Genomic DNA, 23,932 nt, shown 5'->3' with positions numbered 1-23,932 from the left:
GTGTGTTTTCTATCATTTTTGCTCAAATAAGTGCAAAAAAAAAAAAAAAAAGCCAAAGAGTGTTGCATTCAAGTGTCAAACCAAGCTGCAGTATTGTTGGGTAGAAAAAAAAGGGAAAAAAAAAACACATTGAGGAGCTTCTTTTACAGCTGTGGAGGGATTTACAATATCTCTTCTACTGTACTGGCCAGGTTCCAACTCTCACTTACTCTCTCACACACACACACACATTGTATAAACACACATACACACACAGAGGAAGAGAGAAATAAAGAGTACCCCCCCCCCCCCCCCCCCCCCCCCACCATGCCTCTGTCTGCTGCTTCTCCCCTCCTCCTGCCTCCTCTACTTCACTGCAAACTGTGATCGAGGTAGAGATCCTCCCTTTCTCATTGGCTCTCCTCCGGTGACTGACAGCTGGCTAGGGGCCCGCCTCGCCGGTCTCCTTGCATGGATCGGTCGGCTGCGAGAGCCCGAGCATCAGAGAGTGGAGTGGAAACAGGAAGAAGGAGGAAGAGGGGGAAGAAAGGAGACAGAGAGGAGAGAGAGAGAGAGAGAGAGAGAGAGGATCGGGTGAGAGACAAGGTGGCGAAGGAGTGAAAGAGAGGAAAAGGGGAGCAGAGAGGGGCGTGTGGACCAAAGAGGACAAAGAGGAAAAAAAAAGAAAGAGGTAAAAAGAGAGAGAGAGAGAGAGAGGAGGAGGAGGAGAAGCTTGACGTGCTATTTGCTTGTGGCTGGATGTAAATGTGTGTGAAAGAAGTGTGTGTGTGTGTGTGTGTGTGTGTGTGTGTGTATGCCTCCTCTGTTCTGTGTGTGTCTACAGCTTGTTTGATTTTGTGTGTGTCATTGTTCTGTAACGATCTGTCTTGGCTGAAACATACTGCAGTGTGTGCGTCTGCAGACTGTGCTGCACGTTCATGCATGAAGCCCACACACATACACACACACACACAGGCATGCACACACACACACACACACACACACACACACACACACACACACACACACACACACACACACACACACACATGCAGTGCTCACATGCAGAGACACAGTGCAGGAGCAAGAGATGTGAAAATGGTTGAATGTAGTGGAGGGGGAGTTGCTGTGGTTTGCACTTGTGTTGTGGTTGCTTTTTTTGCTATGTGGAGCGTTTATAACTGTTGAATATCAGCCTGTGTGTGTGTATATATATGTATGTGTGTGTGTTGGTGGGTAGGTGTACAGTAGTAAGTTGCTACAGTGTGGCCAAGTGTGATGATTTAATCTCCATTTGAGAGTGGCTGTCCAAACTGTGTCACCTGAGAGCACTTCGCTCTGCTGAAAGTTCAGCGCCGTCCTCTCGCGCGGGGGGTCCTTCTCTGCTTTGTTGTGTTTTTAATAAAACAATCGGCGCAAACGTCCATCTGAAGCCGCTCGTGTTTGAGTTAAAAAAACAAAAAACAAAAGCCATCTGCGGTCAGTATCGCTCACACTCAGCGTGCACCCGGTGTAGGCTTTTCAGTCGATATGATTGTCACCACCTGGATGTGAGATTCTAGGTTACAGTTCCTCGCACAACCCAGTTGCCTGACGCACACACATGCAGACACACACACACACACACACACTCATTCGCCCACACGTGCCGCCACTGTCTCCTTCGAACCTGTTAACCCGCTTCATTGTCTCCTGTTGGCAAAAAAAAAAAAAAAAAACTCTACATATTGCATTGTTTTGCAAAAGACACCCCTCTTTTCTGGCTCTTGACCTTGCCTTGGTACATTCCAGTACCCCTCAGAGGGCTGTGCTTTATGGAGCATACACCGGGAGAAGCTGCTATTACAGTGAGAGGGAGAAGGGGGGATAGAGCAGGGAGAGAGGGAAGCAAGGGGCTGCAGGGATGTTATTTTTAGAAATGTGATTGATATTCGCCTCATACTGTACGTTCTTTCTCTGTGATCGCGCCGCTATTTCAGGCCCCGGTCCAATAAAAAAGAAAGAAAGAAAAAAAAAAAATCACGCGTGTTCATGCGTCCAGGATGTGTCTGTACACTGTCGCTTCTCGCCTCCCCCTCCATCTGTTCTCTTCATGTTAGCTAGCCATAGGGAGCCACCAGAGACAGGGCCCCGGTCTGGTGCAGCCCACCTTTCCTTTTATGGTATAGGATCAGTATCCTTACTACTTCCAACCACACACACACGCATGGACATGCACACATAGGCACACACAAGGCTTTCAGCAAGACATGCACATCTGCAGTGTCTCTCTGCAGCTAGAAAGCAGTGTGAGATATGCGAGAATGTGACAGACTGTTGATGTGAGGACACGGGCATTGGAGAGTGTCTGCAGCTCTCCTCTCAGTGTTGAGCGTTTTTTTATTCAAATGTGGAAGTGTAGATCAAATCTTATAGACCCTCTACATTCCTCCCCCCCCACCCTTTCCCTCTGACATCCATGTCAAAATCACACGCACACACATCCCCTCCTTGCTTGAGGCCTTGCTCCCAGCTCTGGGCTAAATGATATCATCGGTTGCCAGGGATACAAGGACACAGCGTGCAGAGAAAAAAGGGAGGGTGAGGCATAGGCAGAGCCATACACATAGCCCTGGAAGAGAAAGGAAAAGAGAGGAAGAGAGGCAGGGATATTGGGTATCAGGAAAGAAAAGGAGCCTTGTTGAAACAAGTCGCAAAAGATAGCGGAGGTAACGGAGCAGGGCCACGGAGAGGAAAGAGCGGAGAAAAGAGAGCTCATCGGCCTGTCAAAGGTTACGGGGCCCATCCTTCCTCTCCTCTCTCTTGCTTTCATCTCGGTTCATCTCTCTTTTCTTTGTCCGGGGAGGCTCAGGTTTGCAACAGTGTACATGTGAGTGAAAGCATGTGTTGTAAGAAACGAGAGAGGGGAAGAGAATGGCAGCGACACCTGAGGTAGAGGAGAGATGCCCCCACCCCCCCGATTTGAAAACAATAAAAACCTTCCTGTCCGCTACATCTGTGCACCAACTGACTGTGGTATTTCCTCACTCCCTCTACCATGTGTGTGTGTGTGTGTGTGTGTGTGTGTGTGTGTGTGTGTGTGTGTGTGCCAGCGAGCGGAGGATGAGTGCGTCTATTTAAAGGGATCCGAGACTGCACGGGTCTGCCGTCTTGCTATTCCTGACTGGCGAGCATCATCAAATTTAGACCAGAGTCTGTCTCCCCCCTCTCCTCTCGGCTCTCCGCTGTAAGGTAAGACCGGTGACAAGGATGCACGTGCACACACACACAAACACACTCGAATAAAAATTATTGTCTCGAATTTAACACCCGGCTAGCTAGACTGGTGTGGTGAAGCTGTCAGATGTTAGACAGCCTAATGGGGGCTTCAGCAGAGACATGAATGGATGCATGGCTATCGCTCTTAGTATTGTTTCTTTCCAGATGTGTCACCACATGAGTGAGGAACAGAATTGTAATGACTTAGCAGTAACAACTACATTTAACTAGTGGTGAGGAAAGTACTCAGAGCCTTTTAGTAGTAAAAGTACTCCATGTACAAAGTGTTAAATACTTAATAGTATTCTGCTTTAAGTGCTACATATACAGTAAGAGCCTTTTAAATATATAATATGGAACATTTCAGCATAACAATGTTTAAAAAACACTGTGTGCTTGAAAGTGCAATATGTAGGACTTGTAGTTTCACCCAAAAATTCAATATAATGATCAGCAGAATATAAATAACAGTTCTGACATTATGATCACAGTGTAGTTAGTATGCTAACCAGCTAGCCCCAACACTCCAAAGCTCTGTTGATAGGCTAACTGAGATAACTAGCTAACTATCTACAGCTAGTGGGGTAGTCTAGCCATCAATTTGTTTTGAGTATGAATCCGACAGGTGATTGAAATGCGATTCTTACATATCGCCCCTTTAACTTTAAGGCTTAAGCTGGAGACGGTTAGCTCAGCTCAGCACAAAGGCTGAAAACGTTGATACTGCCAAAGGTAACATAATGTTCCAGCGTCCCTAATGACCCCTAGTTAACCTTTTATAACTTGTCTGATAGTACGTTACGTTAAGCCCAATGTTTCCAACAATGATCCAGCATTTCATCTGGTTGTATGTGTTCCTTTAACCTCTGGAAGAGAGTCAGAGCGTGAGGATGGACACTAAACACAGTATAGATGAAGCTTTAAAACATCACCTTATCTGTGAACACTTCTGACAGACTGGTTGGTGTTGTTTAGACTGAAAGATAGATGCTGTTTGTCTGCCTGTCAGTGTTGCATCATTTTATAAAAAGCATGATATATGTAGCAATCAAATAAATGTACTGAAATAAAAGTACAATATTTCCCTCTGAAATGCAGTGGAGGAGACTTATTAAGTAACATTAAACAGACCTGAGTGAAGTACAAGTGTGTCAAAATGGTACTTAAGCACATTCAGGGCACATTCCTGCACTGCAGTGTTTGCTTTCCTTTAAGTTACCTCAGCGTTCACCCCAGCAGCAACTTAACCCCTTTATGCACATGACATCATTTGGCCCTGCAGCTGAATTCCAGATGTATGGAGCTAACCCGGCACAGATGGGTTTAATATTGGAAGCACAGAGCCATTGTTGTGCAGAGTCAAATTTAAGCTGCTGTTGACTGACGGCTCCCCCAACAACACTGTAGTGGGCAGCAGGGAAGGGCCTACAGCAGATGGCATATCTGCAGCCTCTGTAACGTTGCGCAAATACTCCGAAACTGAGGGTTAGAAAGTACGGGTGAGGTGTCATGTGAAATAAAAAGGGAAACAGTGCGTCTATACTGTTGTAGCACAATGCAAACTGTGAAACACAGTTTACACATTGTTGGCATGAATTAAACACACAGTGAAGTGTTGTGATGTTGATCTAAGATGGAACACAAAACGCACATTAGACAGTAAGGTGAAACAACCAAGATCCCAAGCAGAGAGCGCTTTAAATCGGACAATGAAGAGGTGAGTCCAGCTGCAGCGGAGAGAAGCTGCTGGCTCAAAAAGAAGCAGATTTTAGTGGAACAGGAGGTGATATGAGGATTAGAGTGGATGTAATCAGACATGCTGCGACTATTGTACATGATGGAGTACGGCGCTGCATGTTAGCATAAAGGCATGCATTCTTCCTTTACTGTATGCTTGCAGTGTAGTAACATCGTGCGCTCATGGAGGTCTTTTGTGTCCTCTTCCTACTCTAAAAATAAATCTGAATGCCGTTGACTGTAAAAAAGCCTGAAGCCACAGCAGTAGGAGCCGTCTGGCTTCAGTTGCTCTAGCAACTGGTTGGAAATGAACTCTTGAATAAGTGGCTCACTTAGCTCATTCAGCACTCGCAGAAAGGTTATTACAGCACAGCTGCAACAGTCTCACCACAAACTAACCTGTATGGAACAAACATGCAGCACGAGGGAAGTGGCGAGGTGTTGCACAGCGGATCTTATTCTATTTATAAATGGCTGGAGGAAATGAATGCATCTACAGGTGCAACTTATCTCCAGGAGGGCAATGCAGGTTCAGCATGCAAACCAGATCTTTACAAGGACTTCAATATACTGAAACAGAAGTGTTTGGCTGCAGCAATAAAGACAGAGGTGATTATTATGATGAAAGAGATGACTGTATGCAGTCTTCCTCAAAGGGAAATAAACCAATAAAAGATGAAGGTGTGCAGAAGAGGTTAAATACTGTAAACACTGAGCTCACGTTGTCTGTAGTTGACTGCACTCGCAGCTGATGGACTGGATGGAAGATGGCTGCTGGTGATCTGAGACGAATTCCCCACCAGTTCTGTCAGAGGAACAAAGAATCAGAGTTAATACTAAACAGTGACAAAAGTCTGACAGAAGCCCACCCTGTTTTATTCTCCGCTTTTCTTTCTTCTTAAAGCGAGGTTGCCATGGTCCTTCGTCATGGTCCCATGTTCTTTTTTTTTTTTTTCTTTTTGAATGGCCACTGGCTGTGGTGACTGCTGGGTAGCAGTGATTAGAGAGGGGCTGAATGCACAATGCAGCTCTGGCTGACTGATGATATGACCGCTCAATAGATACAGTGCAGCAGAAAAATACAGCACAAGACAATAAAATCTACTAGAGATACACAGAATGCAGCTTTGGTCTGGATGCAAATGACAGATCCACATGGATTAAAGGCGTAATTGGTATTCAGCCAGAACGGAAGCAGTTTACTGTGCAGACAGGCGATAGAAATACATGTCTCTCTCGCTATAATCATGTATGGACTGCAAATATCATCCATGTGTTTGGTCCACAGGCTGTTTCTTGCTCCCAGGTGTGAAGTGGAGGGCCTCCCAAACACAGACCAAGACTGGTAACCACAGCATTTCTTTCTATGCATATGTTTGTGTTTGTGTGTGTGTGTGTGTGTGTGTGTGTGTTTGCACATATGTGTTATCTTTAAACTGGACTACATGCAGAAATGTAGAATGTGCACCCCACTGTAGCACTTTCCGGTACTTTTTTAATAAATACAAGTTTTGCAGTGCAATACTGCAAAGACTGAGTGTCCAGTCAAGCAGCTCTGTGAAGGTATAAATCATTATCATCAATATAGTGTGTGAAAAAACACTAAAGTTCAGCAGTTATTGCAAATGTCACAGGTCGTAGAATGATGAGACCTTCTTCACCTGATACTGTGACTCCCCTCCCGTGCAGTCCTCCGAGCATTACGCTGAGTAATCATCAAGGGACTAAAGCTTCCGTTAATGTATGTTATTCTTTGTGAAAATTAAGAATCACTCACGGAATAAAGATGCAGTAAGAATTGGACACCAGTCAAAGTTCACTCCAAACAAGCAGGAGGCAGCATATCCCCAGATAAACTGCTAAGTGTTGCTAATTGTAGGTGCCATTAGCTGGTTAGCGCAGGTTAGCCATGCAGCTGGTGGTACAGACTGAGTGCATGGAGTGGTATTACAAGATGTATCAGGCCAGGGCTAGTTGGTTAGCATGCTAACATCAGAAAATATCTCTGCAGAACAGAACATGACTTCTCTGATATAATGGCAACAATGTTATTTCTGCCGATTATCTTAGTTTGTAGGTATTATCATTGCATAAGCTAAGATCTGAAGGGATAATAGTGGCAGCACTTCCATATTGAATTTCATGTAATCTGATTTATATTCATTTATTTTGTTCATGCATTTATTCACCATCTGTACGTCATGCACATTAAACAACATCTGTGTTTCAGGCTGCATGTATCACCCAGCAGAGCTGTACTCTGGCCGTAACACATGGGACTCCTATCCAGCTGGAGGACCTAACAGAGGACAATGGGCTCCTGTAAACAGTCGCCCCTGGAGCCACACACAAAGGTCAGCAGCACCCTCATACACACTTACACTTTCAACGGTGTGTTGTCTATTATCTGTAAAGGGTCGGAGGTAAATTCACAGATGCACACACATCATTTCAGATGCAGTGGACATAGCTCCTTTCTTAAGTAATCATGACATGCAGTATGATGTTTTGTCATGAACACCAAGATACAAGCAGATAACAACAAAAAATGTGTCTTGCACACCTAGAGACATGTCTGAAGTCTCCCTGAAAAGAGTTTAAACTCAGTGGGAGTGGAAATTGCAACAACTTCAGGCTTGAACTTCCTCCAAAAGGTCACTCCAGCAGGTGGGGCTCCAGCCTTTGTTGTCTGGGTTGATTCAAGATAAGCACCACTTTAAGGGACTGGCTGATTAACTGAAACTGTGATGAGCATATTCATGAAAAGCTCTTACTTCAGCTGCAGCTGTGAGCATGAGCCCATCTGCAGCTTACACAAGCAGGACTCAAATGAATGAAACTGCATGTTCCTCAGCTGCAGCTGAGAGAAGCCTCAGTCGAACTATTCAGCTGCAGAAGTTGAGGTTGGCCCTAATGAAAATGATTCTATCTTTAGCTGTCAGGTTGGGGGCGTTGCAGGAGTGACACTTGTGATTAAGAAGTGTGACTCCCAAAGAGACACAACACTAAACGATAAACAATTGACACACCCTGCAACTGATATAGCCTGCAGTGCTGATAAGATACAGTAACCTAGGTTGTAATGTGAAGATGCAATCCAATTCTTCTTGTAAAGTCAAATGAATGACTTAAATGTAAATGTTTATCAAATAAAGGGTTCAATAGGGTCACAATGATAGCATAACCCTCTACATTGGGTCGTGGCCCTTTAACCAGAAGTGCTTGATGAACAAGATATGCACATTTGCTTTATAGTTAGTCAGGTCAAATAAGTTCATTGCTTTAAAACTGGATGTTTTTTCCTTATGAGATATAAAAAAAGAAGTCACTTAAAGTTGCTAAAACTGAATGTGTCCCAGAAGTAACATCTCATTTTCGGTTGATGCAAAACAATTAGCAATCATTAACAAAGAACATCTCTTTAACATTCAAAGAAAAAGCACACATACAATGCAAACAAAGCGAAAGAAAGAGAATCTACTGGCTTATTAAGTCAGCAGTTATGGAAAACACGAACGTTTAGCTTCAAGTGAGATATGCTTAGATGGTAGATTACACCTACATAGCACATTCGCCCATTCACACATAGACTGATGGCAGAAGCTGTGATGCCAGGTGCCGAACTGCTCGACAGTGGTGTCTATACAAAGCTAACCCACTCACACAGTTACTGTACAGCAATTTTTGGTGAGCCTGGGGACTGAACCACCAACCCTGTAATAACTGAGAGCCAAAGCTGCCCCCAGCACACATGAGCTGCATAGTTTCAACCCTCACACCTGTAACTTTGAGCTGCTGCAAATCGTCTGTATGTTTCTTCTTTACTACAGATGCCAAGAAGGGCGCAATCAATCGCATCATCCACCATCTAGTCGTCTTTATAATAGGTGGGTAAATCAGGACACATGTCATTCAAACATAACATTGTAAATATGTATTTTGCAGCTTATTGCAGAGGTAATCCTTCTTAAATAAGAAAAAATGGTTTTGTTACTGGAACCAGTTGAAAGCATGGCTTTTTTTTAAAAAGTTGGCGAGCCAGCTCTACTTGTACTTGCCACTGAAGCAGCAGATCAGTACAAGACTTGATGCTACCATGGATATGAATATTCACTTGGCATATAAAGTCCCATTTGTGTCATGCTGTGGCATCATTGTTTTGAGTCGATCTACATTATGATACGTGTTCCTTAGTTCAGTGGGTCTTTTCCTCAGGGGAGAGAGAGCAGTGAACCATGTCCAGGACAAGAGTATCTCTAAGGGGCACAGACAGCCGCTACGTCTTTGGGATGGCAAAGAACGGCCGTTTGAGGCCCAGAACTGGCATCACAACTCCACACGCTCATTCCACAACAGAGCTGGCACCAACAACAGTTATCTAACAGGGCCAGGAGACCGCTACGCAAACTGGGACAACAATGTCAGCAACTCTGTGGTATGCCCAGGAGATCTGAAACAACATTACTTTCAAAGAAGTCTGAATTTTTTATTACAACTAGAAGTGTGTCATCATTAAGATTTAAGACTTTTTTTCTCTTTGTGGCCGACAGCATGGGGGTCCTCGCCTGCATCGCAACAACAGAGAACTCCAGTCCCCACCAGAGAGATGGGCCCCCTCAGACTGCCGCAGGAGCTTTCCAGACAGGATGATAAACAACAGACCAGGACCCTGGAAGCGGCCAGTCCTCCACCAACGGCGAGACCAACTGCACCAGCACAGTCCACCTCCACAGCACCCTTTATCCCCGAGGGAAGAGTGTCCAGCTAAGAGGAGACGGGACTCTGGCCCTGATCAGGTAATGGTAGTTGGCTTTTCTGTGCACTGCCTTTCATTTCTGTGCTTTAGCACCACCCGTTGGTAAAACAGTATGACAGAATATTTATGCTCCTCTGTGTAGTCATCTCATCCTGGATCAAGGCACATACCATTACTTGCCCATGCCCCATCACCACCTCGCCACCACCGGTCTAACCAAGATGACTGGAAGCCTCTGAATGATAGGGGGGGTCCTTGTCACTACTCTGACCACAGGACCCCAACAACACAGCAACAGGTAAGCTTGTATCATGAGTAAATGATTAATGAAATTTGAGCAAACATGTCGATCATTGCTGAGTTCTGTTATTGGTTTGGTTAAAATTTTCAGGAAACCTCGAAACTGCGAGTGGGAGGACATAGCTTCCTTAACAATAATCCAGCAGCTCTTAACCAGAGTTGTGGCAGCAGACCACCACAACATGGAAGCAGAGGGAAGGTCGACCGGAAAATCTCGTCTTCACCAGCAGACCACACACGTGTGCCTTACAGCCACCAAAACCATCATTACCACTATCAGCGGCACACAGGCCACCCCAGAGCTCCGCAGCACAACCAATCGCTACACCTTGAGGAAAAGGACTCACGGAGCTATCACCACAAACAAAGCACAGTAAGAATTACGCGTTTAAATAGCATGAAAAAAAAATCTCTATTTTTCGGTACATCCATGTTTACCATGTTTTCATCAGTACAAAGCACCCAACCAAAAAGAGTCCAGGAATGGACCGAATCTGATCGAGCATCTGTGAGTAATGCAGAATAAGTCATCTTCCATGGAGACCTCGTCTCACAGCCCTTTTCACTCAAAGCCGCCAACACCCTGGTACCACAGTACACCCCCAGAGGTCCTGTTTCCATGCATCAGTGAGTCAGAGCAAAGTCTGATCCACAGTGGGGGTTTCATGGATCAGACCTGTTCTGGAACATCCCACAGATGCTCGAATGGATTGGGATCTTGGGAATTTCAATTCCTTGAGTCTTTTCTCAGGTTCCTAGGACCATTCCTGAGCAGCTTCTGCTATTTTGCCATCGGGTAGTGTTGATGTCATTAAGGGGGTGAACTTGGTCTGCAATAGTGTTTGGGTGGGTCGCGCATGTCAGGTGGCATCTGCATGAAGACTAAGACTAAAGGTTTCCCAGTGGAACATTGCATTGTAATGAGACGATCAATGATTTTTCTTTAACTTCACTTCCTGTCAGTCGTTTTAATGTTGTGATCGATCAGTGTGTCTGGTTTTGAGTGTTCTGAGCAAAAGTATAAACTCATGTAATATTTGCTCTGCAGGAACCTCAGCGCACTCATCAAAGGGTCATTATAAGGGATCCAGCCACCTCTAAGTCTTCTGGTGCAGACTCACCTCCCTACTCATCCCTCCTTTGCAGTACTAAAGATGGAGATTCTACTGCCAGCAGTCCCCGTTCTCCTTCCAGTCCCTCTTCCTACACGTCGGCTATTGGTAGAAAAGATCCATCGAACATTCATCAGCCTAGTCCTGGCCTAACTGGACAGCAGAAACTCCAGGGAAGTCCAAATCACACCCTGCGAGCTAACCAGACATCTACCACATCTCACGCTGGTCAAAAATCCAGGTTTTCAGATGTCAAATACAGAAAGACCTCACAGCCCCTCTGCTCACGACAGTCCCCCCACAGCAGATCAAGAGCAAACAAGCCAGATAAGGAGTTGGAAGAACACAAAAAATCTGATAAGGTGGTGAAAAGGGAGAGAAAGGGTGATGTTCAAAAGACAAACAGAAAAGGCGAAGAAAGAAAAAGGCGTAAGAAAAAAGATGAAAAAAGGATGGCTGAAAGAAAAAAGAAGAGGGATAAATCAGCAAAGAGGGAAAGAAAGGTAGGCTTGAAAAGTAAAGCCACAGAAAAAGAATTGTTTACTTCCATCTCTACTTCCAATTCCTCAGGAGATGCCAAAATGAGTAAAATGGAGACTACAACTCTGTCTCCCGAGAATCAAGGCCAGTCACCATCCAAACACAAGCACAGGGTGAGGAGTGAACGAGGAGAGAGGACACACAGGCCGTCCACAAATACTCCTCATCCCAGCTGCACTTCACCACAGCCATCCTCAAAATCTGAAAATCACAAAATACCCAAGAAGAACAGCAGTCTCCCAAAACCTTCTCTCAAGAAACAGCTAATACAATCTCTTCCCAGTAACACCAGTCCCAAGCAGAAAAGCAAGAAGTCCACCGTTGTCTCATCCCATTCGGAAAAAGGACGAAAAGCAAAGCCTGATGACACACTCCCCTCCCTTTTATTTAAAGCCTTAGAACCACTCACTACAGCCTGTTCTATTAGCTTAGAGCAGCCTAGGCAGGGCAAATATGGTGGGCGGGGAGGGATTCTTAATGCCCCGGACCTACAGCCTGTGGCGGTGATGGGAAACTTTCAGGAAATGGGAGACAACCTTGCAAATACTCCACCCGTTCTCAGTTGGCAGGGCTCTCCAGTCTCAGTTCTGGGAGAAGACGAGGAGGAGCTAGAAAAGGGAGTGATAAGTAGACCTGTCCTCCAGCCAAGCCCCACCCAGTGCTTATCTCCTCCTCCTGTTGACAGTGAAAGCTTTGATGATTTGAGTGACGAGCCTTGTGAAGGTAAACTTGCCAATTTTTCCCCCAATGGTACATCTGAACTATGTGATCTCTCCTGTGCAACCAAACAAGATTCTGAAGAGGACAAGAAAGAAGAGGAGGACAGCTTTGGCAAAAATTCCGGCTCTCTTCTTTCTGAGCTTCGCCACCATAAAACTGGTTTGGACGACGTCTTCAAGAGCCTGGCCACCTTTCTTGGAGGCCAGAGGGTCACATGCCGAGGTGGTCCATTTGGGGGGACTCCTGCTGGCACTGCCAGAGGAGTGAAGTACTCTTCTTCTCTTGAATTGGGGCCTGAGATCCAAGAGCATCAGGATTTCTCCCCTGAGTCAGATCCCACACCTTCATCAAAACCTGATAATCAGTCACCATCTCGCACTACCTCAGACACACTTTCAAAATCCCACAGTCCGGCAGATCTGAGGGAGCCTGTAAAGGACACACCACTGAAAGAGCAGCAGGAAGAAATTGGGCATGATGTAAAAGAGAAACCAGAGGGTAAGGATACAGAGATCCTCACTGCGAGAGAAGAGTCATCGCTTATGGATGGGTCACTGAGTGCACAGCTGAGGCTGACCACAACACATACAGCCTCCTTCACCAGCCTCATTACTGTCTCTACCAAGGAAGAGAGAGTGAATACCGAAGAGACACAACACATAGGTACAGACAGAAAAAGAAAACAAAAGGCTGAGGATGGAGGAAGAGAAGGTGAGATCAGGATTAAGATAAAGACAGAAGAAAGCAGCATAATCTGTCCTAAAAACAAAGCAAATGAAATAAGTGGCATGGAAGAAAAGGATGTTTCATCCTCAGTAATCTCCAGAAACTCTCCAAGACCTCTGAAAGATAGTACGAAGGGCCAGTTTCCTCAGGAAAATCAAACTTCGCATGGCAAAGACATCCAGAGAAAAAAAGCAGACTCTGGGAACACTGAGGGAAAGATACTAACGGAAAAGAAGGAGGACAGCGGTGAGTTAGAAAATATTTCCTCGGCAGCCGCAAACACAAATACCAAGACATCTAGCTCAGCGTCAACAGTAACAATCAACACATCCCAATTATGTGTGTCCACACCAGCAAGTAAACCTCCCAGCTCATTAGCTCCAGTCGACCCACTGAAACTGAAAGCATTGTCCATGGGCTTGTCTAAGGAGCTAAAGATCCTCTTGATTAAAGTGGAGAGTGGTGGAAGACAAACATTCAACATATCCGAGGTTGAGGAGCCGAGAATTCCACTTTCCAAGATTAGCATTGAAAACAAGGCAGCTGAAGTGGTCAGAGCGTGCAAGTGAGTACTCTGACGAAGATGCTCTGAATCATGGGCCTCTCATTAATTCATAGCATTTCTAAAATTTCTAGAGTAGGTTTTACAGACGTTGTTCCACTTGATGCATTTTGTCCTTTGGTGCTCTTTTGTCTTTTTTCTAGGGGGACAAGGGTGAAGGGGAAATTCAAGGAGTCCTTCCTGCTTCCTGCCTTCTCTGTTAAACCTAGAATTTCCATTGACATCCCAATTCCTCGAGAGAAGCTCAACCCTCCGACACCAAGCATCTATGTGAGTCCATACAGATTAGCATCTTCATCCCATCAAGTATTGCCATCAAGTTTGAATCCTTAAAAAACGTCACGGTTCTACAGACGGTAGTGTTAGTCTGGAGGCTGATCGGTCCATTAATTTCAGGTGTACTAAGAGGGTGAACATTGTAATCATGCATAGTATATTGCATCAGCATGCGAGCAGGGTCATTAGCATGCTCAAGGCACTTCTGTGCTCCAGTAAGGACCTAGCATTGCTGTAGACCCCTTCATATTTTTCTCATGTCAAGTTTCAAAACATGCTCCTCTGCTGCGTTCAAAGTGTTCATGGTAACATTGTTTTTCCTCGGCAGTTGGAGAGCAAGAGGGATGCCTTCTCTCCAGTTCTGCTCCAATTCTGCACTGATCCCAAAAACGCTGTCACTGTCATCAGAGGCCTTGCTGGCTCCCTCCGCCTTAGTAAGTTTATACACCAATACTCATCACAGCTCATTTATCCCCACTCCATTTGCTTTATTTAGCACAGCAGAATTTATCAAATTCCATTCACTCTAAATTAGGTTTTGGTGATTAGTAACTCATTGCCATCACTTAGGGCTCTTTGCTTTGGGAAAATTGAAAGAAGAAAAAGAGAAAGAGGCACTGATGATTCAGATATAAATGAAGAATATCAGACATTTCACTCATGATGTTTTAGAGATTTGATACTTTTTAGTTATTATTATAATTCAAATATGGAAAGGCCTTTGGGCTCTCCATATTTGAATCAAGACTATTTATTCCCATCCATGATGTGATGCTGTGCCAGTGAAAGATTATACTATGATTGCGCGCTGTTATTTTGAATGCATTTGAACATTTCATCAAAGTCATACTTTTTGTGTTTTGTGTTTGGATATTTGTGTTTATCTGATAATTATCTCTGTTATCTACTTTGTTTTCCCCTATGTGAGACCTTGGTTTGTTTTCCACCAAATCCCTGGTTGAGGCCAATGCGGAGCACGCAGTTGAAGTGAGGACTCAGGTTCAGCAGCCCGCTGATGAGAACTGGGATTCCAGCGGTTCATCGCAGACGTGGCCATGTGAAAGCAGCCGCTCCCACACCACCATCGCCAAATACGCCCAGTACCAAGCCTCCAGCTTCCAGGAGAGCCTGCAGGTAGACATTTCCCCTCATGGCAAACACATTCACACGTGTACACAAATGATTCAATGTATAGTGAATAGTGGTAGCCTTGTCCCGTCCTGTCTCCTCAAACCACTTTGTACTGTCAGAGGTGATAGTCTGATAGCCCCCCTGTAGCCTCAGAGAAAGAGTTTACTACTCAGTCAAGTACGTAAACAAAATAATCATACAAAATGCCAAGAAACGGCTTAAAAAAGCTCACCAAAAACGTCTTGGTTTGTCTTTCTGTGATCACTTCTGGTTTGGTGAAAGTAAGGTAACTAGCTAGCTACAGCCAAAGAAAGCTACAGCAAAGAGTATCTATAGCGAGCAACATTTGCTTGTTACTCTGTCGATATGCTGTGAATTCTGGCTGTATCTAACACGTTGTACCTTTAAATCAACTCAACTCAATTTTATAATTATAATAATATAATAATATAATTTGCACCATCACCAATCACAAATCTCTCGTATTTAGAGTAGTCTCTGGGCTATGAATGAACTTCATCAGTGGCTCAAACCTGTTTAAAGAGTCATGTGCCGCTAGCTAAGTTCCAAGTACCATCTGTAAGCAGCTGATATGTGATACTGGAAAGTTACAAAAATGTAAATAAATTCTATTTTGTCTTCGTTTTTGTCCAGGACTAACCTTGAGAGTGAACTGTGTAATGATGCATACCGTTTTAGCAGTTGGCCAACCTGTCAGCTAAGCTCATGCAGATGTGTTATAGGAGGAGAAGGAGAGTGAGAATGAAGAGGAAGGAGAGGAGAGCAGCATGTCTTCTGACCCATCAGCCGCCTCCAAAGCCCACAGTAAAGCCGCCGCCATCTTCAGCAAAGTCCAACCTGTTAACACAAACAGGTCAGCGCCAAACTGATTTTGAGGAATTCATGTTTATATGATGTTAACAACACTCAACTCAGACTTTGTTCTCCTGTACAGCTCAGAGCAGAAAACAGCGGGAAAGGTCATTAAATTTGGGACCAATATTGATCTCTCCGACCCTAAAAGGTGTGATTTTATTTAGAAACCTCTGCCCATCTTTAAAATGTGCTCTCTGAGGATGCTTCTCATTACCAGTCTTGTTTGTTTATAAGGTGGAAGCCTCAGCTGCAGGAGCTGCTGAAGCTGCCAGCTTTCATGCGCGTGGAATCCAGCAACAACATGCTCAGTCACGTCGGTCACACCATCCTGGGCATGAACACCGTGCAGCTCTACATGAAGGTGCCAGGCAGCCGCACACCAGGTCAGTCCGTCTGACAGCACAGTGAGTGAACCTATGACCTTAGTAGCTGGTGGGGTGACGTTTCAAATGAAGGGAATCGTGACTGTTTCTCATCAGGTCATCAAGAGAACAACAACTTCTGCTCAGTCAACATCAACATCGGGCCTGGGGACTGTGAGTGGTTCGCTGTTCACGAGCACTACTGGGAGGCCATCAACAAATTCTGTGAGAAGTGAGTGACGAGGCTGTTGATGTCGATGTTGCAAGCCGCTGCAATATCTGTGCATTAATGAGATGCTTTTTTCTTTTTAATACCCTCAGGCATGGAGTGGACTACCTGACAGGGTCCTGGTGGCCGGTCCTAGAAGACCTCTACAGCTCCAACATCCCTGTTTACCGCTTCATTCAGAGGCCGGGAGACCTGGTGTGGATCAATGCGGGGACCGTACACTGGGTCCAGGCAGTGGGCTGGTGCAACAACATCGCCTGGAACGTGGGGCCACTCAACTGTAAGTTAGAATGAACCAAAAACTAGAGAGAAACAGGAGCTTAAAGGTCCAAATATTGTAGACATTCCCATGTCTTCATTTTATGTGAAAAAGCAAGTCAAGGTGATTCATTGATACTGTGAAAGTATTAAAATGCACAATCCACAGAGACTGTATTCAGAAACAGTGCCATCAACACTCCCAGAAGGTTAGGGTGTCATAGAACTGACCAATCAGAGCAGACTAGGCTTTTTGGGAAGGGATGGATAGAGGTGCTACAGCCACAGACAGTATTAAAGCATGTGAACATTTTGTTGAGGACGCCCAGCTCATAAAAGTATGAACCTGAAACTGAGCAAGATAAGGGACCTTTTAAAGCTTCATAGCCAGGTGTTGTTCTCAAATCACAAATGAAATATGCTGTTTGATATGCCGCCTACTTGCAGCCTCACTGTTGTTTGTGTGGTTTTTGCTCCCCCAGCGTACCAATATCAACTCGCCCTGGAGCGCTTCGAGTGGAACGAGGTGAAGAAGGTGAAGTCGATCGTCCCCATGATTCATGTCTCCTGGAATGTGGCTCGCACCATCAAGATCAGCGACCAGGACACCTACAAGATGATCAAGTAAGATGTCTCTTTGTGCGTGCGTACATATCTGTGGGTGTGTGAGTGTGAGCGACTTCACATCTCTCACTGTCTGCTTCCCGTCAGACACTGCCTGATGCAGTCCATCAAGCACATCCAGATTCTGAGGGAGCAGCTGGTGGCTGCAGGGAAGAAGATCTGTTACCAGAGTCGCGTGAAGGACGAGCCGGCCTACTACTGTAACGAGTGTGATGTGAGTCGAAGTAAAATTGTGTGTGTGGTGTGGATGCATTACAAACATAAAATGAACCCTAGTAATGGTATCTGTGCAGGTGGAGGTGTTTAACCTGCTGTTTGTGACCAGCGAGAACAGCACTAAGAAGAGCTACGTGGTGCACTGTGAGGACTGTGCCCGAGCTAAGAGCCCGTTGCTGGCAGGAGTAGTGGTGCTAGAACAGTATCGGACGGAGGAGCTTATGAAAACCTACGACAGCTTCATTCTGGTCAGTCTCACCCTCTAATCTTACATATGCTAACCGTGATGTGCGAGAGGTTCTGACTCTGAGAAAGGTCCTGAGGTCTAGATCAGTTTCTCGCTTCCTGATGAGTTTGAGAAGAAACGATTTTGCATGTTTTTAGTCCCTTGTGTTCACTTTACATGACATAATATTTTAGATTAACTTCCTCTTTCATTGAACTTCTCCTTTCATTTCATTTCAGTTCCTCACAATGGTTTTTAAAGACATTTCAAAAGCCTTTCGCTCGCAGTCACGCTGTCAAAACTCGTACTCGTGACCTGACTTTCAAACAGCAGTAATGCAAGCTAACATTTATTTAGCTTAATCGGTTTAATTTAGTATAATGATCCAGAGATAATTTTCCCCTTCAGACACTGTGTTCTTACCTCTTTTACTGATGGTTGTAATAACATTTATTAAATATATATGGAATCTCAATAATACATCATCCATTTTAACACTTTTATTATTTGGAGGAATATGGGGAAAACTTGTTTTTTTGTTGACACATTACGCTTGTAATTCTGGCAAAAAATAATAAGATAGGTAACAATACAGTTTGAATGAGGAAGATGCCATTTATGTTTACATCCCAATATCCATGAGTAGATGCAGGTTTCCTTCTGTGTGGTGATACGGAAAGAAAGTAGTTCTGAAAGTAGCTTCCCAGCAGACTCTTCACAACAAGGTCTGTGGAGTATATCGTGAGAAACCGGGATGTGATTTCTAGAACGAGACACGAGAACGAGATGAGCTGAACGCCATCTAGTTCCATCAGACGTCTCTGCTGATACGCCCACAACTTGGCAACTCAAACAAAAACAATGTAGATGGTGAAATAGAACGACAGGTAAGAGGAAAAACATGCATTTTAATTTCCATTCTCCTCATAATCAGAAGTCAGAGTCTGTTTTTTGTGCATATCAGATATTTGGTGGATGAGTCGCTCATGTTGTATCTAACCGGTTCTTCGTTGTTTTCCAAAATCAGAACTTCATGTGCAGACTCAGACACAATACACACAAACAGCTTTGTCAAGCTGCCAGCTGAGCCCTCTCTCCCTCTCTGTCTCTCTGTCTCTCTGTCTCTCTGTCTCCCCCTTCAGGCTCCGTCACCCTTTTCAAAGTGAGGACTCCTCCCGCGGCGTCTTTCAGCCATAAACCAAAACTCTAATGGCAGCAGCACAAATGTTGCCTTCAAGGGGCAATCTATTCCCGAGACACCACTCTCCGAAGAATCAGCCAATCACGTTTACTCACTATTGTTTACATCACACAATAAGGTATGGATACTACAGCAACTGTCCAACTCTAGCTCACTGTCTTCCCCATACCAGCTGCTGATTGGACGTGTGTTTTGAAAAATAGAATGACTAGACTGGTACTTCTCATGAAAAGCATTTCAGACATGTACAAAAAAAAAAAAAAAAAAACAGGAAAAGGGAAAAAAAAATGTGAGCACTGCTAGCACTGAAAATCAGGTTATATGTTCAACGGACACTGCTGTGATTCAAAAAGAGCGTCAAGTAGCCGGTTCTGTGTATTGATTCAGGTACTTTTATGCAAATTCAGTAGAACTTTTTTACACCAATCTAGTTATTCTATATGTCCATGAATTTGCTGTGATTCTGTTGTACCAGCAGGGGAATGGCTTCACAGGAGAAGTAGCTGATTGTCACATTTGGTATCGTATTTGGTTCCTTGTTTTTTCGTTTGGTATTCAGGTAAAAACTCTGACATTTGTAATTCCTGTCTGTATACTCGCGGAGGTGCTATTCCAATTTATTCTCGTTAGATACTTAAGGAAGAAAAAAAAAAGTTTTACCAGCCTAGAAGTACACCACATTGGCCTTGCGAACTGTATTTAGAGGAGAGCTTAATTCGAGGATTAAACACCCAACAAATAGGTTTTATGTAAGTAAAAAGAGAAGAAAAAAAATCAAAAGCTTTTATCAGTTTCTCTAAAATACGGGTTTACCAGAGGACTAATATGGTTTCATTCTTTGTTGGAAATCAAGTATGTAAATGGAAACTTCAGCTCGATAGTTGTTTGTGTGGTTCCTTTGAATCGCCCTCAGAACAGACACAGTGTCGTTTTATTTTTTAATTTTTGGAAACGGGAGAACAATCCCAGTTTTTATACCTCTTTTTTTTTGTTGCTATGTTCTCGTTTCTAGATGACGGATGAGAAAATTAAATAACTGTACATTGTGAATGAATTTATGGGATACACAAGTGGTGTGCATCGATGGGCTATACGGAGGGGGAGGTGGGGGAAGGGGAAGAGGAAGTTGGTCGCCATTGATGTTTGTGTCAATGAAGTGTCTGTTAACAGTCTGAAAGAAGACCAAAGAGACACACAATCATAATCTTATGATGCAAAAACCAATGAGGCCGAACAGATGAGCGGACTGAACAGAGTTCTCATGGTGCCCCCGAACATCTGTTTTGACGGGCCTCAGCTCCGTGCACTGCCAGGGGAGGGGAGGGGAGGGGCTTCATTTACTGCATTTACCGGTATTAAAATGTCGCGGAGCACATGATTTCAGACGTGACAGGAAAAGGCTCAGTCATCATTCTTCCTCTCTTCAAAATAAAACCTCTCATTTTGTTGACGTTTGGCTTTTAAATGCTGTGTTAAATCAACGGCAATATAATTTATACTTCTTCAAAGCAGAGCCCGGCCGATACTAGATTTTCGAGGATGGTGCTGTTATTGTAATTTGAGATTTTTTTGAAAGAAATCGGATAACCATACATCAATCTACAAGTTTTTTTTGTTTTGTTTTCAATAAAGATCATAGGCTGCATCTGCAGTCTTGATGCAGAACCCCTAATGTAAAGGTGCCATATGTAAGAATTCATACTCAATACAACTAGGGTGCGGCGTATCGCTAGAATAACTGCCAACTGCTGCAGACTGTAGCTGCTGTTAGCCAGTTAGCTCAGTTAGCTGTGCAGCTAGCAAGTCCAAACTGGGAGCTTTTGAGCCCCGCATTAAATACAATCATCACTCACTTCGCCAGATTGTATTCACATGCAATGATTCGGTTGCATGTCCGAGGCCTATTTTTATTTTATTGTTTTGTTCATTTAAATGAATGTTCAGCTAAACTATAAGCATTCTGATAAATAACGACTTCCAGATCCTGCTCCTGCCCCCCATCAGTCCGTGCACACCATTCACTGTACATACTGTATCTGTTTTTTCAGGTTTACTAGAAGACTTATGTAGTTTTGTTCTCAATCAAGAATCTAATTTGTATATGGTCAAATTTGTCCACCTCAGTCACTTGTTTTTGTTGTTGCTATATTATAATACACCCTAAAAAAATATTCCTGTTTCACTCTAGTTTAAATTACTGCAATGGGAATGTGATTCCCACTTTTATACCTCTTTTTGTTGTCAGTTTCTGTTTTTTGGATTACAGAGAAAAATGGAAAAATTGTAAATTGTGACATTATTTATACTGTACATGGTTGTTTTTTTTTCTTATATATTTATTGCATATCAAATGGTACTTCACTTGATAAGGGGCTACAAGGTATTTTAAAAAATGTAGTAAGGTCATAATGTGCGGATAGGGGAAGTGCAATCAGAGGGCGGTTTAATTATCATGGTGCTAGACCCCTCCTTGCCTCAATGCCCCCTCATTAACAACATAATGATGTATGAGCAGAAAGTCAGTGACACAACTCAAACCGACCGGTTGGTGCTTCGAAAAAACCATTTCAACACAGTTGCTTGTAACAGAAATGGAATGATGTCTTTGTACTGTATCTATCAGATGAATACAAGATCTTTTAAAAAATGTTCTTTTCCATTGTATGAAATTCATAATCTCGTGAGGCATTAGTGGTTTTATGATGAGCATTAGCAGTAGTTGTAATTCTTGACACTTTTGCAGAGAATTTTAGGGATGTGACTTTTGATGACGTCGAGGTTTTCGGGGTTTTTTTTTTTTTTTTTGGTTTTTTTTTGGTGTGTCTTCTTGTCCTCATTATTCGTATTATTTGGCGGATGTAATAATGCTCTTTTTTTTTTCTTCTTCCTCTTGACTTGTTTTTGATTTATGCTGCACTTATTGTTTCAAAAAGAACTCACATAGAAGAAAACCTGAGCCAGACCTGTCTTAAATCCCTCTGTGATTTTTCTGTGACATATTGTATTGTTGTTCAAGAAAATAAAATGTTTTGATAAATTATTCAACAATGAGTCGCCGCCTTTGATTTTTTTTGATACTAGCCGTCACTTTTTTCCTTCTGCTGTATGTTACTGCTCCTCACTATGAGAAACAACAAACCTCCAAGCTACCTGTAAAAAGGCAACAACACTAACCTGGTTGCTAATAGTATGAAGCTAAACAAGCTAGCAGTTCTTACGTTTTCTGTTGTGGGAATTTAACAATTATAATGCTGTGGATCGCCTCCCAACATGCAAAATAATTTCCACTAACATAATTTTGCATTGCTACAACCATTATCACAATTAAAGGTTAAAGGTTAAAACGTATACAGACAAACTACAGAGTGAATCCTTGTGATTGTGGTGATCCAGTGGCAAATGTTTGCATGCTAACAAACTACACTAACAAAAACAGCAAAGACCAGCACAAAAACACAACATATGCTGGTCCTGCTGGTGAAAAGTCACTGGAAAGACCAGCATATGTTGTGTTTTGGTGCTGGTCTATGCTGTTTTATTCCCAGCAGGGTAATTATCCTTAGCCTTAGCTAACTAGCGCTTAGCACTAGCTTACTGTCAGGGTTGCTAACCTGACTATAGACTGTTCTCATGTTTGAAAGTGTGTTAGCTTGCTATAGTGAACCTGAAGATCAGACATATGTCTTTAATTTAAAATCATGTCTTCATCCTCGGCTCTACTGTGTATCAGGACTGCATGCAACAGTCATGAATTTGCTTTCTGTTACAAATATATCTGTTCACATCTGCTGATAACTCACCGGCTGTTTGCTCTTTTGTGGTCACAGTTCAGACATGAACACACCACAGCTGCTCTGTCAGTCGCACCCTGGTGGCCACTGGGTGGCTCCACTGGTTCCAGTTTGGGTGAAGGCCGCTGCAGAGTGGATGTTGATGCAGGAACAGAGAACATTTTACTTTTCCCTCCAACATGTTCCTGATAACACCTTGTCAAAGCAGGATGCAGCCGCTCCATGTAGTGAATAGTAATCTCAAAGCAACAGAAAGTAATCTGAATACAATATCTCATTACTCATGATACCTCTTTTTTTCTTTTTTCAGGCAAACCGTGACACCTTGATAGTTTAAAGTCATACTGTGCCTACAGGTTTTATACTGTCATGATACAAACCAGCTAATAAACTAAAAGATTATAACAACCGCAGACAAACATTACACTATTTAAAAAAAAAAAAAAAAGGCTGCCTCACTGTCGGACTGACTCATTACCTTTTCTACGAGTAACAAAAGCTTTGTTCTCTCTTGCTGCTATTTTTGCCACTTCTCACTGTCTTAATCTCCTGGGTTAGAGGACATGAGATTACTAAACTGCAGATGCAGGGGACATGTCATCTTGAACGTGGACACGGCAGCGGATATCCTGGTTCCAAGGACAGGAAGGCCGCTCTTCCTCTACCAGCCCCCTCAGACATTGACATACGCTTATAAACAGCACACTGTGGCATTGTTAATAGCAAAACCACCCATCGCTCCCGCTTGTTTTCTCTCGGAGCACTAATGCCACAGAGTCTTTGATCATCTCTCCGCGTAACGACGCTGTAAAATCGCCCGTATTCTCACCAGGGAGCGGTGTATATCTGAGAAACAAATAAACAAAGGTGTCCGGAGTGGGATGCAAAAATGAGCTTTCATATCGAAAATACTAATTTCACCCTTTGAACTGAGCCCCTCTGGTTTCTTATCAGTCCCATGATAGCCTCTGTTCCCCCCACCAAATTAGTCAGCGTCCCCCTCCTCCTCCCGGTCCTCATTTCCTTATGTTTTCTGAAAGCGGAGCTCTGTT

General features: G+C 43.7%; 2 protein-coding genes across 5 annotated transcripts in view; one reads left to right on the top strand and one right to left on the bottom strand.

Moving 5' to 3' along the window:
* Window positions 1-23,041, bottom strand: part of LOC119031564 (endonuclease domain-containing 1 protein) — a 30,101-nt gene extending 7,060 nt beyond the window's left edge. Inside the window, exons 1-2 of the mRNA XM_037120126.1 lie at window positions 22,890-23,041; window positions 5,696-5,779 (exon numbers count right to left, since the gene is read on the bottom strand). Coding sequence (XP_036976021.1) covers window positions 5,696-5,779; window positions 22,890-23,041 — 236 coding nt within the window. The remainder of the gene's footprint in view (window positions 1-5,695; window positions 5,780-22,889) is intronic.
* On the top strand, window positions 398-22,129 carry kdm6bb (lysine (K)-specific demethylase 6B, b). Of its 4 annotated transcripts, XM_037120399.1 has the most exons (23): window positions 398-670; window positions 3,072-3,210; window positions 6,263-6,319; window positions 7,205-7,328; window positions 8,805-8,861; window positions 9,190-9,409; window positions 9,525-9,770; window positions 9,873-10,028; window positions 10,122-10,403; window positions 11,079-13,374; window positions 13,483-13,693; window positions 13,834-13,960; window positions 14,295-14,400; window positions 14,895-15,100; window positions 15,841-15,971; window positions 16,053-16,121; window positions 16,208-16,356; window positions 16,453-16,567; window positions 16,657-16,844; window positions 17,305-17,446; window positions 17,534-17,660; window positions 17,740-17,910; window positions 19,031-22,129. In XM_037120399.1, exons 4-23 carry the CDS (start codon window positions 7,210-7,212, stop codon window positions 19,052-19,054), a joined length of 5,142 nt encoding a protein of 1,713 aa, XP_036976294.1. In that variant the 5' UTR covers window positions 398-670; window positions 3,072-3,210; window positions 6,263-6,319; window positions 7,205-7,209; the 3' UTR covers window positions 19,055-22,129. The 4 variants fall into 4 exon arrangements, 3 of the variants coding, with proteins under 3 accessions (XP_036976294.1, XP_036976293.1, XP_036976295.1); XM_037120398.1 differs by having other exon boundaries at window positions 11,079-13,693; XR_005078684.1 differs by lacking the exons at window positions 16,657-16,844; window positions 17,305-17,446; window positions 17,534-17,660; window positions 17,740-17,910; window positions 19,031-22,129 and having other exon boundaries at window positions 11,079-13,693; window positions 15,830-15,971; window positions 16,453-16,566.
* Window positions 23,042-23,932: the final 891 nt, after the last annotated feature.

This window comes from Acanthopagrus latus, chromosome 13 (genome assembly GCF_904848185.1).
Source record: "Acanthopagrus latus isolate v.2019 chromosome 13, fAcaLat1.1, whole genome shotgun sequence".
NCBI classification, from domain to species: Eukaryota; Metazoa; Chordata; class Actinopteri; order Spariformes; family Sparidae; genus Acanthopagrus; species Acanthopagrus latus.
Note: the sequence above shows the minus strand (reverse complement) of the source record. Positions and strands in the feature narration are given on the sequence as shown.

Coding starts and splice junctions, on each gene's coding strand:
- kdm6bb (XM_037120398.1), top strand. CDS start 7,210: ATGTATCACCCAGCAGAGCTGTACTCTGGCCGTAACACATGGGACTCC. Junction 15,972..16,052: donor CAACCTGTTAACACAAACAG/GTCAGCGCCAAA, acceptor TCTCCTGTACAG/CTCAGAGCAGAAAACAGCGG. Junction 17,911..19,030: donor CCTACGACAGCTTCATTCTG/GTCAGTCTCACC, acceptor CTCCCCCTTCAG/GCTCCGTCACCCTTTTCAAA.